General features: G+C 42.0%; 1 protein-coding gene across 1 annotated transcript in view; it reads left to right on the top strand.

The window, feature by feature from the left end:
- Positions 1-19,695, top strand: part of Rpa1 (replication protein A1) — a 47,287-nt gene that overhangs the window by 5,215 nt on the left and 22,377 nt on the right. Inside the window, exons 2-5 of the mRNA XM_034506393.2 lie at positions 1,495-1,545; positions 2,514-2,592; positions 3,226-3,334; positions 13,585-13,673. Coding sequence (XP_034362284.1) covers positions 1,495-1,545; positions 2,514-2,592; positions 3,226-3,334; positions 13,585-13,673 — 328 coding nt within the window. The remainder of the gene's footprint in view (positions 1-1,494; positions 1,546-2,513; positions 2,593-3,225; positions 3,335-13,584; positions 13,674-19,695) is intronic.

Consider the following 19,695-nt stretch of genomic DNA (forward strand, 5'->3'; position numbering starts at 1 on the left):
CCCCCTCCCCCTCTGAGGCAGGGTCTCATTATATAGCCTTGGCTGTCCTCAAGCTCATTGGTTAGCCAGTGAGCGCCAGGTTTCTGCTTGTCCTTACTTCCCCGGCACTGAGTTACAAGCATGTGCCATCATGTATGGCTCTTTAAAGCACAGGTTCTGGGGATCAAATTTAGTCACTAAGCTTTGCCAAGCACATAGCCCAGCCCTTGAGTTTACTGTTTGTGTTAGTCTGACCGCAGCTCAGAACAGACCACTCCAGACCACACGGTTGGGGGTGGGGGTGTTATTCAGGAGATAGGGCAAAGGTGGGGGGAAGAAGATGGGAGGATAAGAGAGAAGAGAAGTAGATGAGAGGAAGAGAAGGGGGGAGAGGACAGGGAGGCAAGAGAGTAAGGGGGTAAGAGCAAGAGAGTAAGAGATTAAGAGAGTGAGGAGGGGGCAAGCAGCCCCTTTTATAGTGGACCAGGCCTACCTGGCGGTTGCCAGGTAACTGTGGAGGTGGAGTTTAGACAGAGTACTAACATTTTGTATGTGTGGTGATTTGTTGCACCACTTTTGTTCCATTGAGGTGTTTTGTCAAGTTTGACAAAATCAGCTGAGTTTGTAGGTCTGTTTTCTGGAACGTTATAGTTTAACGAGGTCTTGAACTCATCATGACCCTGCCTCAGCCTCGTGATTATTGAGGTTTACAGGCTGTGTGACCATGCTCAGCTGTGTGTTTCTTTCAGCATTAGTTATTTGAAAAACATTGGCTCATTACACTTTTCAGATCTTCCATGTTTGATATGTTTTATTTAATCAAAAGCAATTCCGACACAGGAGGTGGTTCCAACACCAGAGTTAGAGTAGGGTTAGGGTTAGGAGGAGCTCGAGGTCAACTAGAGATACGTGACAGGAGCGCCCTAGCCTGTTATGTTAACATTATCACTGATTTCAGGAGAAAAGTCTTAAGTATTGGGTGCTAAAAGCAGAAGGATCAGAAGTTCAAGGTCATCCTTAGGAACTTAGCAGACTTGAGGCCAGCTTGGGCTTCATGAGACCCTCTCTTTAAACCACTAAACAAATTTAAAGAAAAAAAAAAACAATAAAGCTCGAGGTAGTGAATATAAGTGTTCCGATATTCCAGTTTCCACAAGAAAACAGTGTTACTTTTGGCAACAGATATGTGCTTTCTTTGAAAACTGGCACTCTCGTGGCTTGTCATTAGACAAATTATGTAATTAAGACTTTTCTACTGATTGCCTCTGAAGTGGTTCTTTTAAATTTACTTTAATTTTATCTTATTGTTAGTATGGTGTGTTTTTGCACATGGAGGTGGGCAGGCGGCTTTCAAGTGTTGGTTCTTTCTCTCTTCCACAGCTCCTGGAATCAGACTCAGGGCTTTACGTCCTGAGCCGTCATGATGGCCCTGGCTAGGGAAGCTCTTAGGACAGTATTATCTGTGGTTCATTACGTTTTTAAAAATGTTTATAAGAATCTGTGTTTCTTGTTCAGGCCATAATGCAGCAGGGAGATACATCCATAAAGCCCGTCCTTCAAGTCATTGTAAGTACCTGCACGTGTGTTGAGTAGAATGAACGTGTTTCAACTCATAGATAATTAAAAATTGCATTTGATGAATGACATACAGTTTTGTCTACATCCCAGAAACACACTCGCACATTCTTTCTCTCTCCCGTTTTCAGAACACACATTCCCCACCCTTCTCTCTAACACACACACACACACACACACACACACACCCCAACAGATACTATAGGGTTTTTTTTGATGAGCTTTTAGTTTTGGTTTTTCGAGTCAGGGTTTCTCTATATATCTTTGGCTGTCCTGGGACTCACAGACCAGGCTGGCCTCGAACTCAGAGATATCCACCTGCCTCTGTCTCCCAAGTGCTGGGATTAAAAGGCCTACACCACCAGCATCCCATTTAAATTCCTTTTAGTTAATCGACCCATCATTTAGTGGGTTCTAAAACATATTGTGAATTTCAGATCTCAATAGATGAGAGACTCCAGGATCATTCCTGCTGACAGAGTCAGGCGGTGAAGACGTTCATCACTCCTGGGCCAGTCACCTTCTGGCTCTGTTTGCCTAATTAACTTCCTTCAGAGGCTGCCCCTCCCTTTCTGGCTGAGTCCGTGCCTGCCCTGCCCCAGATCTGAATGGCCACATGTTGCTATTATCTGTGCTTCTGTCCCTGCTTTAGGCAAATTGTTTTCTTTCCATTTTTAATTTTACTTCATATTTTCAGCATGTTCCCTAAACAGTTCTTGCATTTCTTAGGTGTCATCTTACGCAGGAGAAAGATTATTGAAACTTCAGTGTATATTGTTTTTAATAATGACAGCTCAACCTAGTGTTTCATTTGTATTTGGGTGTTAAGAGGATGGGCAAGCAGTTCATCTTGTCTTAAACTAATGGCAAACCCAGTCTCCTGCCACATAGCTTTGCTTACCCGTAGGAATTGGGCAAAGAGCCTGCTTAATGAATCAACTTTCTCTCAACTTTTTCAGAACATCCGACCCATTACTACAGGGAATAGTCCACCCCGGTACCGACTGCTTATGAGTGATGGGTTGAACACGCTTTCCTGTGAGTATGATGAATAAATCTAGGCTTTGGGAATCCTTGAATAACTGCAGCACCCCCTACCCTTTGATTGCAGTGTTTGGAGCCCCTGAAGCCCACATCGGCTGCAGGCTTTGTTCAGGCAGAGTTGCCACTGGCAGAGCTGTCTAACAATAGACTGGATACCGTGGAAAGCTGCCATTCAGCTTAATTAATTTTCTCTAACTGGTGTATGTTTTCTTTGATAATTTCCCTAAGGATAGTATTGGCATTTTGTGGGTGTGATGGGTGAGCTGTTCTGTCCTGCCTTTTCAGGAGTTTTATTTCTGCCCTAGAAGCTTTAAAAAGAAGTTGCGGGCCCTTCTGGAATATTTACCTGTTGTCTCCAGTCACAGTGCTGAAGACCTAGAAAGAGTTGCTTTCATTTTCCCCAGAAACTAGAATGACAGTAAAAATGATTTGGAGCTGTTGGGAAACAGATAACATTCAGGAGTAGCTGCACATTTTCACACGGGGCGGATTGATGCTGCATTCCTCTCTGCAGGGTCTGAGGAGTTTTAAACAGCTGTGTTTAATGGTTTTCCTTGTGATGAGCTTTCAGATTAAGGCAGGGCTTGGAGACTGAGCCCCCCTCTCTCTCTCTCTCTGCTTCTGCAGCTTTCATGCTGGCCACACAGCTGAACACCCTGGTGGAGGGGGGGAAGCTGGCCAGCAACTGTGTCTGCCAGGTCCACCGGTTCATCGTTAACACCCTGAAAGACGGAAGGTATGCGCTTCCTTTTCCACTTGCCTGTACTGTAGGTGGGAAGTACCTGTCGAAAGTTCAGGTAGGAGTTTTTATCAAGGCGGTGAAGAGCTTCAGCTGGACTCAGAGTAACATTGGCATCAGGGGAGAAGTAACATTGGAAACCTCGGAGAACAGATTAAAGTAGAATGTATAATTCTACCCATGTAGGTTTCTTCAGCACTACTGTAATATCTTTTAAGGAAGAGGTCACTTACTGCAACAAAAGAAATGTTTAATTACCCAGTCTGGGTCTTTTTTTGTGATCTTGAGTGTTCGGTAGGAAATGTGTTGAGCTGATACAGAATATGGTTAACTACTTGCAAGATGTTACATGCTAGAAATACAGCATGAGCAGAACTGTTCTTCTCATTTCTAAAAAAAATGACGTGCTTTTAGAAAAGAAAACTTTATTTTAGGGAGAGGTTTATATAGATACTTTCTAAAAATTTTTTTTATTTTCAGTGATAGAATGCAACCAAAACCTTATGGGACTCAGTATGATAAACATTCCAGTGCTGAGGGAGTGTGTGTTATATTATGTGTGTGTGTGTGTGTGTGTGTGTTTGTGTGTTTGTGTGTATGTAACTTTATTTTTAAAATCCATTTTTGTATTCGGGTGTTTTGTCTGCATGTATGTCTGCACACCAGCAGAAGGCCTCAGATCCCACAGGATTACAGTTACAGACAGTTGTGAGCTGCCATGTGGGTGCTGGGAATTGAACCCAGAACCTTCAAAAGAGCAACCAATGTTCTTAACCATTGAGACATCTCTCCAGCCCCAATTACCTGTAAATTTTGAAACACGTTTTCTTTTTTAGTTCATTTATGTATTTCTTTTTATGTAATGTACATTGCCTACACTTGTGTTTCTATGAGAGTGTTGAATTCCCTGGAACTGGAATTACTGACAGTTGTGAGCTGCCATGTTGGTGTTGGGAATTGAACTGGAGTCCTTTGGAAGAGCATCCAGTGCTCTTAACCATTGAGCTATCTCTCCAGCCCATTACCTGAATATTTTGAAACACTTTTTTTTTTAATTTCATATTAACTTGCTATGTCTGTGTTTTAATTTTAACATTTAGCCTTTCTGTTGTCAGTTTTGAATATCTTTTATAAAATTCAATTTAAGATTTGATTGGTAAGTTTACACTTAAGTGTTAATTTTTTTATTTTATTTTTGAGGCAAGATCTCACTGTGTAGCCCTGGCTAGCTGGAAGTCACGATGTAGACCAGGCTGGCCTCTAGCAGGTCTTGCCTACTTCTGCCTCCTGAGTGCTGGAATTAAAAGGAGTAGTGGTGAGCAGCCTTGTGGGTGTTGGGCTCTCTGCAAGAGCAGCAAATGCTCTTAGCCACCGAGCCATCTCTTCTCCTGTACCTTTGTGTGCGTGCGAGCATGTGCGGGTGTGTCTATTTACTGCGGTTTTGCTTTGGTTTCTTCTGTCTGTCATGAACTGACATGTTTGTTGAAGAGCTGAGGGTAGCCAGGACCTCTAGGCAAGCAGTGCACTCTTGAGCTACACCCCAGCCCTGATGTCATTCTTTATAGTCACTGATCACTCAGGCACCTCCACACTGTCTCCAGCTTACCCTTACCGCTCTGGCCATACTTGCTGTTTGTGTCTATGCCTCCCCTCTTTTTCTCTCTTTCCTTCTTTTCTTTTTTTTTCCTTTCCTTTTCTTTCTTTTTTTCCTCTTTCTTCAGTGGGTAATCTGGTCCAGAATGCATAAAGATCTGACTGTCTCTAACTCCTTGCACTAATTAAAAGTCTTTTACAAACATCTTTAGCAATTCTTATACGGAGATTTTGGAACGTTAAACTCTGATCTTTAGCGGACTGAAGATGATAATAATAGCGCTGATGATAAATTGCTTGCTAGGCAAGTGTGAAAATCTGAGTTTGATCCAAAAAAGCCAGGTACAGAGGCAAGAGTTTACAATTCTAATAGAGTCAGAAGTCAGGGAAAAGTAGATCTCGGGGTTTCTGCTTTGCCAGAGTAGCCAAACTGGGAGTATCCAGGTCTCAGTGAATGATAGTTCAAAAAATAAGGTAGGTGGGTCAGTGGTAAAAATGCTTTCTGCAGCCGGGCGGTGGTGGCGCACGCCTTTAATCCCAGCACTTGGGAGGCAGAGGCAGGCAGATTTCTGAGTTTGAGGCCAGCCTGGTCTATAGAGTGAGTTCCAGGACAGCCAGGGCTATACAGAGAAACCCTGTCTCGAAAAGGACAAAAAAAAAAAAAAAAAAAAAAAAAAAAATGCTTTCTGCAGGCTGAGAGAGGTCCTTGTTCAATCTCCATGACCTAGTTGGAGGGAAAAGAGAACCAGCTTTCCACAAGTGGTCCTCCGAAGTGCTGTGGGTGTGGTTGGCAGCACCGAAAACCATGTGTATGTTTGTAATCCCAGTATTCTTTGTTCATCAGTAGGATATGAAAAGCATGTTTGTATATAGCAAACTGTAAGCCAGCTTGGGCTACATGAGACTTTGTCTCAAAACAAAGGAAAAATCAAGGAGGATGGCTCCCGAGCACTGTCACTTGAAGTTGACCTCTGACCTCTACATGCATATGCACAAACACATCCTGCACAAATGTACTCAAACAGACACCTGTGTCTGCTCCCTGACAGAAGAACCTGTGATCTAAAAATGGGCATATTTGATTCCAGTGAAACCAGTATACTTTGAGAACTTTACCTTTGTAGTTACCATTGTGTATTTCTTGTGATCCTTCTGAGAACTGTATAGTTAGGTCAGTTCCTTGCATGAACTCAGTGTGGCTTCTTGGTGCAGTGAGGAGACGTAGTGGAGGAGCACACACTAAAACAACAATGCTGTAGTAGATACATATCATCAGGAAGTAAAACCTTACATGCCCTCCCATGTAGCATCCAGAGGCAGTTGAATGATGCTTCTGTGTGACCTAGCAGTACTTTTACACGGTAAGACTTGTGTATTAGTTCTCTCTTCCACCACAGGGGATGAAACCCAGGGCTTCTCGAACAGTAGGGAGCACTCTATTATCTACTGGTTTTCTCTGTGCTTCCCACTTGTGTCAGTTTGAGTTGTTCTCTGCTGCCCTGGTTGGCCTTTCATCTGTGGTGCTTTTGCTGCTTCCACAGCAGCTGGGATTACAGGCATGCACTCTCACCCTAAGCCAATAGACCTGGCATTAGACAAAACTGGCCAGTGAGCTGCAAAATCTCACACATGCAAACAAAGTTTGTGTTTATGTTTTTAACGATTGTGTGTTGTATTAATTGCCCTTCTCACTGATATGACCAAATACCTGATACAAGCAATGTAGAGAGGGGGTTATTTTGGTTCACGGTTTGAGGGTGTGGGCCTCATGGCAGCTAGAGCATGGAGTGCCTTGTCACACCGCAGAAGCAGTGAGCACTGATGCTCAGCTCACTCGCTCCTTTTTATTCAGTCTGGAGCCTCAGTCCATAGACGGTGTCACCCACACTTATGGTGGCGCTTCCCACCTCAGTTAACCTAGTCTAAAGACCCCTTCAGGGGCATGCCCTGAGATTTGCCTGCTGTATAGTTCTAGATCCTGTTGACAGTATCAACTGTCAGATGGGTGGTGTTATTTTGACCTGTTTTCTGTGGGTTTTTGAGCTGACTCTTTCAGTTTATCTTTGGCTCATGTTTTAATGAATTCAGTCTATTTTATGGCTCTGAAGTACCACTCTCCGCTTAGGCTTTCTTGTATGCCAGGTTCTTTGTCCTTCGTGTGCCTCGTTCCTTTCATTTCATACCCTGTGTGTTGACTTGTTCCTGTGCCATTTCCTCTTCCCTGAACATGATCAGTATAAACAGTCCTGGTCATCTCTGCCAGACTCCAATGATTGTTCTGCCGTTGTCTAGACAAGGCATATCTCGCCAACTCGCCTGCCTGAGATCCAGTATCTTCCACTCCAGGTTCTCCTGTGCGACAAGCAGTGCTTCTGCCTGCTAGGACATGGCTGGGAGAGCGCACACACTTGCCATGGTGCACAACTTTGGAGTTGGTTTTCTCCTTCCAGCTTGCCAGAGATTGAACTCTGGTACCAGGCTAATACAGCAGCTGTTTTTACCCACTGAGCCATATTACAGCCTATTTTAATGTTTGTAAATTAAAAACAAAGAGAGACAGAGACAGAGACCGAGACAGAGAGAGAGACAGAGAGACAGCGAGCGCTGTGCACCCCTTCATATAAGTATGTGGTGTGCACATACTCATAGAACCCTGATGTCTTCCTCTGTAGCTCTCTACCTTATTCCCTTGTGAATCTCTCACTGGCCCAAAGATCACTGTATTTTTGTTGTTGTTGTTGGGTTTTTTTGTTTGTTTTTCTGGCTAGGCAGGAGGCCAAAGTGCCCCATCTAACCTGCCTCCGATCTTTGTAGACTGGGTAACAAGTACCACCAATTAGTTAACTTTTCAGATGGGTGCTGGGATCTGAACTCATGTCTGCACAGGTATTCTCAGTGAACTATCTCCCCAGCCCCTACTTTGTTCTTTTAAAAGAAAAATGAGATTTTTTTCCCCCTTTTTTTAGTTTTATGTCAATGGGGATTTTGTCTGCTACATATATGTCTGCGTACCACGTGTGTGCCTGGTATCCATGGGCTGCACAAGAAGACATTGGATCCTCTGGAACTGGAATTATAGATGGTTTTGAGCCATCACATGGATGCTGGGAATCAAACCTGGATTCTCAGGAAGGGCAGCCAGTGCTCTTAACCTCTGAGCCAACTCTCCAGCCCTCGATACTTTGACCTTTAATTTTTATTTATTTGTTTTTTATTTACAGAAGTTCTTAGTAAAGTAGGCATATTAACTCTTGTTCATTTTACATATTTATCCATTCTAACTTGGTTTGTTTGTGTATGGTATTTTGTGGTATAAATCTGTATTTGCATTTGTCCACTGTCTGCGTTATGACCTCTGAATTGTCAAGCTGGAGAAGCTTTCTGACCAAACATAACTGTATTTTTGTATTTCCAGTGAGGTTTGTTTTTACATAAGACATGAGCAAGGAATGTAACTTAGGTGGTTTTCCAAATGGGCAGTCCTTAAAGGGCCAGTGAGCGTGTTTTCTTCTGAGTATGATAGGAAGGCATAGAGTTTGATCAGGAGTTTTAAATTATTTTTATGTTATTTTGTTTATGAGAAAGGATCTCATCTAGTGAAGCCCAGGTTGGCCGCTAACTTACCTAAGGATGACCCTAAGCTGGAATCCTCAGTAAGCCTGCCTGATATATATGGTGCAGGGATTGAATGCAGGGCTTTGTACAGAAACTGCATAATCTCTGAGTCGTGAGTGTTTTTAACTCTTTTTCACAAGTGCTGGACATTTAGCCTAGAGCCTCACACATGGTAGGCAAGCACTCTAGTGCTCTGTTACCTCTTGTGTTGCATTAAGGTGCTAAGGCTTGCACACATCTCTCTGATAAGGCTGGGGTGTGGTTCAGTTGGTAGCATGCTTGCGGAGCATAGCGGTATACTCCTGTAATCCCACCACTTGGGAGATGGAAGCAGGAAGACTAGAAGTTCAAAGTCATCCTCAGCTATAGTATGAGGCCAGCCTTTATCTCACTATATTAAGATTCTACCAATAGCAACAAATAAGATGAAACAAACCAAAAAGTTCTCTGATAACTATGGAAAATTGATAGTTGGCAGCAGATGTAGAAAAGACTGGTATTTAGAATTTGTTACTCCCCCCCCCCAATCCACTGTTCATGTGTCATTGTGTTCATGTGTCACTGGCAGTTTTTAAAAGTGTGATTTTTGAACACTTGACAGTGTTGAATAGTCATTATTACAGTTGAGTTTAGAACACTTCCTTACTCCCATAAAGAAACCGGGTACCCTTTAGCTACCAATCCCAAATCTCTTGAGTCCCAGGGGCTCACTGATGTCATTTCTATAGATCTGTCTGCTCTGGACATTTCATGTAAATGTAATGTTGTGTAGACAGATCACATTTTGCTTATCCTTTTTTTTTTTTTTCTTTGTGGTACCAGGGTCAGCACACATGCTAGACAGATGGTCTACACTGAGCTATGTCTTCGGCCTCTTTACTTTTTGTTTTGAGATAAAGTCTTGCTAATTTGTCTAGGCTGGCCTTGAATTTAAGATCTTCCTGCCTCAACCTTAGTTGGGATTACAGATCTGGGCCATTTTGCTTATCTTGTTTTTCAGTTTATGAGCTGTTGGGTTGTTTCCATCTGTTTGCATTTTGAATAATGCACTGAATACTAGTATATAAGTTTTTATATGGTTGGCTCTCTTTCTGTGGATTCTTGTCCGTGTATTCAACTGATGACTGATCAGAAGTATTCAGGGGAAATACTGCATCTGAACTGAAACAGTGCAGACATTTTCTTGTTATTCCCCAAATAATACACTGTAACTTAATTTGCATCATCTTGGTTATTGTAAGTAATCTAGAGATAATTTAAAGCATATAAGAGGATATCAATTAAATGCAAATACTACCTTGATCCATGTAGAGATTCTGTTAGGAGTGGTATCCTGGTGACGTAAATGTTGAGGGTAAATGTATCTAGGAGAGAAGTTGCTAGTTCAGGTTCTGACTGTATGATTTAACTAATGAGGAATTCCAGATTATTTTCCCAAGTAGCTATACTCATTCGCCTTCTCCCTAGCAAGGCATGGATGATCTATATATCCTTCACAGCCGTTAGAAGTATGTGCTGCCAAAATACCATCTGTGAAGTATTCTAATAATGTTCGACAGTTTTCGTGTGTTTTTCTTCTATATGAATTATAAGAGTGCTATCAAGTTCAAAAGCCAAGCAGAGGTCTTCTGAATATATATAATTTCATTAAATTGATATATTTTGACATTATATCTTTTCATCCAAGAATATGATATCTTACCATTTAAAGCCTTGAATTTTTTAGATAATATTAAGATATGTGTATTATTTGCTTAGCATTTGTTTCTTTGAATGATTTTTTTACATGTGTAGATTTATTTGTGCAGGCACACATGCTGTGACATAATTTAACTTATTTATTTTTTCTCATTGGGAGAGGATGTGTGTGCTCGTGTACCGTGTATGTGGAAATCGGAGGACACCTTTCAGGGGTTAGTTCTCTTTTTCCTCTATAGCTTTCAGGGTGTGAGGTCTGTGCAGTGAGCGCTCACAGCCACTGAGCCATCTCACCAAACCTGTTTCTTTGTTTTTCTGGTTCTGAATCAGTTAGCACCATCACAGCCATGTTGACAGTGCTGTATCAGCAAATACCTTTTCTCTACCTGGCTAGTAAGAGGAGTGCCTTTGGTTTCAGTGGTCAGCATGGTTTACCTTGTAAGTGAATGTCCTTTATCGTGCCCACAGCTTTTTTAGGTCCTTGAGTTGCTTGGGGGTTTATGGGAATGGCTCTTGGATTTTTTGAAAAGCTTTTACTACAACTTGATATAATCATATTATTTTTAATCCTTTAATAGTATGAATTATTTTAACAGATTAATATTGAACTGTTCTTTCATTCTTACATAATAAATCCTGCCTTAAAAAATAATCCTCTTAGCTTCCTTTCTCTATTTTCAAATCTGTTTTATATTTTCATGATTTTGAACATTTATAAAAGTAGACAACACAGTAGAACTGAGTCCCCAGATAGCCATGCACATAGCTTCAGATTATCACCTGACAAAGATCCTACTTTGTCTCTTTTTTCTCACATATACTCTTGATCATTTTGAAGTAAGTATCAGATACTTCATTTCATAGATAGAGATGTTTAGATAGACAGATAGATAGATAGATAGATAGACAGACAGACAGACAGACAGACAGATTGATTTTTTTTTTTAAGGCAAATAAATGCTTTTATTTAATGAACCATTTCTTCAGGCCCCAAGATGAAATTTTTAGAAGACATTATTATTACTAAATTATTTTTGATTATGTGTACATGTCTCTGTAGTTATGCACATGTGTGTATATTGGTAGGGGCCAGGGGTGCCTTTTGAAGCCAGAGATCTCATATCCCCTGGAGTTGGGGTTAAAGGCAGTTGTGAGTTGCTAAATATTGGTGCTGGGGATCAAACTCAAGAGTGCATGCAACAGTGTGCACTCCCAACTGCTGTGCAGTCTCTCTTGCCCCCAGACAGTTTAATGTTTCTTTTTTGTTTAGTTTTGTTTTATTTTTGACTTTTGGAGCATGGTATAATGTTACTGAGGCTGGCCCCTAACTCGCTGCATCTGAGGTGGTCCTTAAGCTCCTGGTCCCAAGGGCATATACATCACCACATTTTGCAAACAGTTTTAACAGGTCATCTTTATCCAGGTCTCAGTAGCAGACCACTTTTTCAGGCTTGTTTTATTGACATAGCATAACCCTGATAGGATAACTTTACAGTAAAGATAACACGTACTGAATAATTCTGTATGATAAAGCCCAGCATTCAGCAGGCAGCCCATGCAGACCGTCAAGCGTGGTGATTGCTGAACCCTTGCTCAAACTCAACTACCCTTCTTATTGCCATGAGCACGGCTTTCCCTCAGTCCACCTCAGTTCATCTCTTTTGTCATCTCGCCTTCCTGTATTTATGTGATCTTCAAATTACATTTTTTGGTTGCAATTTTTTTGTTTGTTTGTTTCCCAGTGTGTGCGTGTGCCCATTGACATTTGGCATGAACATGGGAGGCATCATCCTTTGACTTGGGAGCTCTTCATGGAGGCAGGGTCTCAGTCAAGATATGGCTTGTCTTGCTAGCCAGCCTGCTCTGGAGAGCCACTTAAAGAAGGAACTAGAGATGGATTGCCACATCCATACTGCATTTATGTGGGTTTCTGGGCATCTGAACTCCAGTGCCCAAGCACTTTAGCCCTGAGCTCTCTCCTGACACCAGTAATTCTTCTTTATCTACAGATGACATTATGGCATCTTATCCCAGTATGTATTGAATGACATCTTTGGGCTGTTGCTTAATTAAGCACTGTGGCTGGCTACCTTCCTTTATTGAAAGTGCAGTCTAGCAGAGAGAAAGAAAACAATCACTAATTAATATAGAACTTAAAACTAAGACAAGTGTTCCAAAGAAATGAAGTCATGGCTTCAGGAGGACAAAGAAACCTGATCTAAATAAGAGACCAAGGAAATGTCTTTTGAAATGATATTTGAGATGGGAGTTGGAGGGGATAGATAGCTCTACAGTAGAGCATTCGCCTAGCATGAATAAGTCCCTGGTTCAATTCCAAGTCTGTGCTAAGAACTAAAAAGTGCATATTAGATGAAGCAGAATGAAGGGGAAAAATGCAGTCAGAGGACCATGTGTAGGCTTAGTGGCAGAAGGAAGCATAACATATGCCAGAAACTGAGAGAAAACAGCTGGGCCAGAGGACGGCAAGCTTGGGATTGTGAGATGGGCTCAGGGGGATAGCTCAGGCGAGACAGATCATGTAAAGAAAGCCTTGTAAGCATTTCCAAAAGAGTGAGTGTGTGCGCACGTGCACAGGCACCTGTACCTGTAGTTTGAGATCTGTACATTGGCCTGGAGCTTGCTGGTTATGCTAGGATGGTGGCCCAGCAAGTCCCAGGGCACCACCAACTATGCTATTTCTCAGCCCCCACTAATTAAAATTTTAAAATGTCTACTACTATAATTGTTTTTCACTGGGAAAAAGTCGTGATTTGGATAAGTACATAGGTCTGAAAACAGGCCATCTTTTTGTGTTTTAGGATTTTGTATTTAATCTAAATTTTATCAGTGCCTCCATGAAGATAATGGCATGTAATAAGGTATACTGTTTTAATTAAGGAACTAGATGGGAAATGAATAGTTCTATAATAAATTAAAAACAAAAACCAAAAACATTGATGATGTGGGAAAAGAATAAGTGAAGTATCTACTTAGGAATTAACACTTCGGGCTGGTGAGATGGCTCAGTAGTTAAGAGCACTGACTGCTCTTCCAGAGGTCATGAGTTCAAATCCCAGCAACCACATGGTGGCTCACAACCATCCATAATGAGATCTGATGCCCTCATATGGGTGTCTGAAGACAGCTACAGTGTACTTACATAAAATAAATAAATTATTTAAAAAAAAAAAAAAGGAATTAACACTTCTCAAGTTAGTCAAGAATGAGAAAAAGTTGATAAAGGATACAGTTTTAGCCAGACAACTATTAAAGTAAACTTCTTAGTAATTCATCTGGAAGGCTCCAGAGTTCTGAATTCTAACTTGTGTCTGTCTTTGTAGGAGAGTAGTTATTTTGATGGACTTGGAAGTTGTGAAATCTGCTGAAGACGTTGGATTAAAGATTGGGAATCCAGTGCCCTATAATGAAGGTAAAATCCTCCTTATAGGTTGTATATCCTCTCAATTGGATATTGCTTTTTGGATCCAGAACGCTACCTTGTGACTTAGTAGTCTTAATAAAACAGTGATTCATTGGGGTCTAAAAAGTAGGTTATTCTGTTTTTTATTAATACTGAAGAAATGACACATGGATAAATCAGGAGAAATTATAGAAAGCGTGTAATGGTCATTCTGTGTAAGAGTTGACTGGAATTAAAACCTAGAATGTTCTGATAATGCAGGGTTTTATGATTTCTTAATATGAGAGAGCCAGGTGCATGCTTCCGTGTGTGGTGCAGCATGAACTTCTACATATTTATGCTTGATTGTGTGCATGGGGCTAGAGACCAAAAAGTCGTGGCTTTCTCTTGATTTCTTCTTTCTAGAGAGAAGGTCTCCTCCTGACTTGGAAGCCACAAGGATCTGAACTCGGGTTCTCATGCTTGAATGGCAAGCTCCTTACTGAGCACCTCCCAGCCCCGGGAAGTGTCTTCTCTTAGGTTTTTATCTTACAGGGTTTTGTTACTGGTTTGGTTTATTTATGTTTTTGTTTTTAAGTGGCTCTTGTTAGCCTTGAACTTCCTGTTTCAGTCTCCTGAGTGGTGGGGTTATAGATGTGTGCCACCACACCTGGCACACAGTGCTCCCTTGGCTGGCCTCCAACCCTGTGTAGCTGAGGATGACCTTGTATTACTGATCTTCCTGCCTCTACTTCCCAAATACTACGATTATAGATAGGCCTGTGCCACCATGGTTAATAACAACTTTGATCTTAATGGCAAAACTTTTGTGTATGTGTGCAAGTTTGAGACCAGCCTATACTACTAGAGACCTAGTCTCAAATCAAAACAGAACTATTTAGCATGTGTGATCTTTGTCTTGTTCTTTCCAGGCAGCCCTCTTAATCTTGTACTGTTAAATATTGTTTCCCAGCACTCTGGAGCCTCAAAGCAGAAGAGGCCAGCATTGACTCCATTCAGGCTAGCCTGTGCCACGGCCCTGTCTCAAACCCCTCCTCCCAGAAATTTAATTTAAGTGTGTGTGTGTGTGTGTGTGTGTGTGTGTGTGTGTTTATTTATGTAGCTTGTATGTCCAGCATATGTGGAGGTCAGAGGACAACTCTGAGGAATCTGCTCTCTCCTGTCATAGTGTGGGATGCAGGGGTGGAGATCCTTGCATCATTGAGTGTTTGGGTGCCTCTTACCCTTGGTTCTCAGGCCAGCCCAGTCTGGCCTCTGCCTGGGTGCTGGGTCAGTGTGAACCGCTGCCCAGCCAGCGTATCTCTGCTCACCACAGTGAGGAAATTTTACTTCTTTCTCTTGTTAACATTTTTGTTAAAAATGACTGGTGAATTTTGTCAAACGCTTTTCCTGAATCTATTAATAATGAAATGCCTTTTCTATTTCGGTTAGCTAATATGGTGAGTTATGGTGATTGATTTCTGGATGCTAAAGCGACCTGGGGCTTCTGGATTTGTGCTGTATTATCCTTTTCACATATTTGCATTTGCTGAGTCTACCTGATTAGATTTCGTTCAGTATTCTTTGCATGTCTGTCCACAAGAGGTGGTTTTTATTTTAATTGTTTATGTGTGTATGTGCTAGGAGGACAGAAATGTTTAGGGTCTCTGGTACGTTACAGGTAGGTGAACTGCCTGATGTGGGTGCTGGGAACTGAACTCAGGTCCTGTGCAAGAGCAGTGCATGCTCTTAGCCACTGAGCCATCTCTTCAGCCCCCTGAGTCGTTTTGGTTTTGGTATCTTAGTAGTACTGAGTTAACGGGGTGTCTGGAGAATATTCATTTCTGCATTTTCTAGGTTTGTGTAGAATCCGCTTTCTTACTTAATGTTTACTTGAGTTCACTAGTGCTCCCTGAACCCAGGGGCTTCTCCAGACTCGTTCCTGCTGCCTCAGCCACCACTGTGCCACCGCACCTGGCTCAGACAACAATTCTGATACAAGTGTATTTGGTTTATAAACGTGGAGACTTTGTAAAGATCTTTTCTATTACCAGTAATTCAATTCCCTTAGGATCAAACAACATGTGTGTTTGATGTCTCAACTTCTATTAAATTCTCAACGTGTCTCAAATTCTGTTAACTTACAGTGTTATGTTTGTGCCTCAGATTATGATACCTTTTGGTAAACTATGTAAACTACACTTGAAAAGAGTATGTGTGGTTGTACAGTGTTAAACTACATCCTTCCTGGCTTTCTCCGTCAGTTGGGAGAGGGAGACTGGACCCTCAGACTATAATTGTGGGTTCATATTTCTTCTGTGGGGCTCTTTGCCTCTTTCCCTTTTTTCTGTTTCTTTCTGTCTGTTGGTTTATTGCCGTGACCTTGTCACGCTGGCTGTGCTGTTTGCAGTGTGCATGTTTTTAGCTTATCACAGCCTGTCACTAGGCTCAGCTGTGTCAATTTGTAAAATGTAGTGCAAGAATCCTGTTTCTCCTTCCCAGTCTTTGTGGTATGTATGCCTGTCAACCTATCTGTCGTAAAGCTGACAATTCATTGCCAGTATTTTATTTAAACTGTTTGTAAGCTTGTGCCTGTGTTTTGTTTTGAGATGGTTCTCAGTTCAGCCTTCTTGCTTCTGGCCTTGCGGGCTGGGTTTATGAGTGTGTTCTGCCCAGGCTCAACTTCCAGACTTGACTTTAAATTTGTGGCTTCCCTCCCTCAAACTCCAGTTACTTTGATTAATGATCAGTGTGTACCTATTGCTTTTTTTTTAAAGCAATGTCTCACTCTAGTCCCGGCTAGCCTTAAATTCAGGTTACTCCTGCCTTAGTTTTGTTTAGATAACAAGCATGCACCAGCCAACACCCAGTGATTATTTAAATGATTTTTTTAAAGTTGTGTTTATTTGTCCATACTTGCCATTTCTGGCATTTTTTTTAATTAGGCCCATCTTTCCTGCTGGTGTCATTTAATAACACCGACATTCAACCCCCCACTCTCCCTAACTTGCTCTCAGATCCACTTCCTCTCTCCCTAGTCAGTGTTTTTTGAGACAGGGTTTTTCTGTTGCCCTGGCTCTCCTGGAACCCACTCTATAGACTAGGCTAACCTCGAACTCACAGGTCAAATGCCTCTGCCTCCTGGGTCCTAGGATTAAAAGCATGCAGCCCCATGTCTGGCTTTTTTTTCCCCCACATGCTCTGGGACTTTTTGTTAAGCAGAAAGTTTTTGTTTCCTTTTGTCCAGTTTGGCTTTTTTCTGGTAATGCCAGAGTCGCCTGGGTTGATGACAGCCAGTGTGCATACTCCCTAGTTCTTTTTGTTTTCTGAATGTTGTGCCCAATTCAATTACTGCCATTGAAGTGATGGGCGCCAGTTTGGACCAGGATCATAGTATTATGTCTCCGATGATTTCCTCAGATGACCAGTCTCTCTTTATCCTGTCCTGATCACCTTCAGAGCCTGCTTCTATCCCAGTGGGTACTATCCACTTTTCATAACAAGCAGAGCCTAGAGTTGATAATTCCAGAGACTTTTGTCCTCTTTGCAGCCACTGTCTTCCTGCCTTAAGTGCAGGATGGCTCCTGACCATGAGCAGCCACTGTGGTGGGTGGGACTTGCCAGGTCCAGTTTATGCTGTCCACATATACTCATGGGTGTGGGACCATTCACTAGAGTGTGGCTGACCCACGGGGGCCCATACCCATAAAGGAAATCGACTCCCCCGACTTTTAGAATCCATCAACTCTCTACAGCTTCTCCTTTAATAATAGGGCCTTGCGAGCCCATCCTGCCTCCTTGTTAGAATTGTCTCTGGCATGGTTTTGTGTAGGCAGCCATAGCCACTAAGAGTTGACAAGGGCAGGGGCCCTGTCTTGTCCAGAGGACACTGTTTTGTTCAGATCTTTTGATGCCTAATGTTGAAGACAGAGTTTCAGTTCCAGCAGCCACCTAACAAACCTGGTGTCTACACACACACACACACACACACACACACACACACGTATAACATTGGCTCAAAAAAAGGTGAGACAGGAGGATTGCTGGGATTTGCTGGCTTGTAGCCCAACCAAGGAACAGGAGCCCCAGGTTCCAGGTTCAGAGAGAAAGCCTGCGTCAAGGGGAATAGGCAGGAAGAGATAGAGAAAAGAACCTCTATACAAATACAAGTGTGGACACTTACACACACTAACGAGTCTTAGACAGAATGAAAACCGCCATTTTGGATTTCCAGGTCACGTTTCTGATATATCCAGAAGTCTTCATTTCAAAGCTTCTCCTTATTGTGAAAATTGTATTTAAGTATATAAGTTGTGTGAGTGAATCTTTGCAGAATGTGATATATGTATATTTATGTATATATTTTTTATTTCATATTGGTATTTTAACTATCATATTTGCTTATAAAACTATATAGTTTTTAATTGAAACTTATCCAAAAAAACTTAACAAAAAGCTTTTTAAAAAAGAAGAAAAATATATGTATATTGTGTGTGTGACACACCTTTAATTCCAGCACTGGGGAGGCAGAGGCAAGCAGATCTCTGAGTTGAAGGACAACCTGGTCTACAGAGTGAGTTCCAGGACACCCAGGGCTACATAGAGAAACCCTGTCTCAAAAAATGAAAGAATCTTAAGATGATCATATATCTAGTCTTTATAACATTTTGTATTTTTGTTTATATGAGTGTTTTTCCAGCATGTATGTTAGCATACCATGTGCATGCAGTGCTCTTGGAGGCCAGAAGAGGGCGTTGGCTCCCCTGGAATTGGAGGAGCAGATGGCTATGAGACTCCATATGGGTGCTGTGCTCTTAACCACTGAGCCATCATCTCTCCAGCCCTGTTTCCTTAACAAGCATTAATGTTTGTTTTAATTTTTGAGTAGAGCTGCATGTAATCAAAACTACAGCGTGCAGTGCATGGACTCCTACCCACTACAGCGTGCACCCACTGCTACCCTTCATAGATAACACGTTTTAAGGTTTCTTTATCCTACCGAGGACCAGTTAGGTGCGTGTCCTCTGGAACCTAATCCAGAACCTCTTAGGGATCAGAAGACCATTAGACTTAGTGAACAAACACAGCCCAGACCGATAGGAATTCCAGCATGCATTAAAATGTAAATACACATTTTATTACTGCTGCCATATTGAGCAAAGATAGATGATTGAAAGTGTGTGAAATAAAACTACAGACAGTCCATGCTGCATACACTGTAGAGATGGGTGGCTTTAAATCCTTCATACTGCCGTGCGGTGGTGGCGCACGCCTTTAGTCCCAGCACTTGGGAGGCAGAGGCAGGCGGATTTCTGTGTTCAAGGCTAGCCTGGTCTACAGAGTGAGTTCCAGGACAGCCAGGGCTATACAGAGAAACCCTGTCTCTAAAAAACAAAACAAAAAATCCTTCATATTTGCAACTGGGGGGGGGGATGTGTATATCCTGTGTATCTGTGCTGTTATTGGTGATGATAGCTTGCTCAGACATAAACTAAGTACTGTATAATGTACTTATTATTCATATTGGAATTTTGGAATTATACCCAGCCTAATTGTGTTCATTTTCTATCAGTAGGGACTTAGAAATTTTGTATTGATCCATATCTTATTTGTTGTCAATGGTTTGGGAGTTGAGACAGGGCCTCACTATATAGCCTTATCAGTCCTGCAACTATATAGACCAGGCTGGCATGGAATTCCTGGCAGTGATCCGCCTGCCTCTGCCTCCCAAGTGCTGAGATTAAAGGTGTGCACCACCATGGCAGGCTCTATTTATTTATTCTTTGTATTTGTTAACAGAGTATTTGCTTGGGAAGTTGGTGGGTTTGTTTGTGAATTTTTTTCTCTGCCCAGAGCTCACTTGCTGTAATAGATGGTAAAAATGATAGCTATGAGCACAGACACCGAAGGGTGGAGCCTGCTGTAATCTAGTTCCCTCCTGGCTCCAGGCCAGTGTGTAGCCAGCAGAGCCTGAGAATTACGATCTAGCTTCCTGGGATGGCTTGATTTGCAGGTGGCCCAAAACAAGTTATTATAAACGGAGCCCACATTA

Source organism: Arvicanthis niloticus, chromosome 6 (assembly GCF_011762505.2).
Source record: "Arvicanthis niloticus isolate mArvNil1 chromosome 6, mArvNil1.pat.X, whole genome shotgun sequence".
Taxonomy (NCBI): domain Eukaryota; kingdom Metazoa; phylum Chordata; class Mammalia; order Rodentia; family Muridae; genus Arvicanthis; species Arvicanthis niloticus.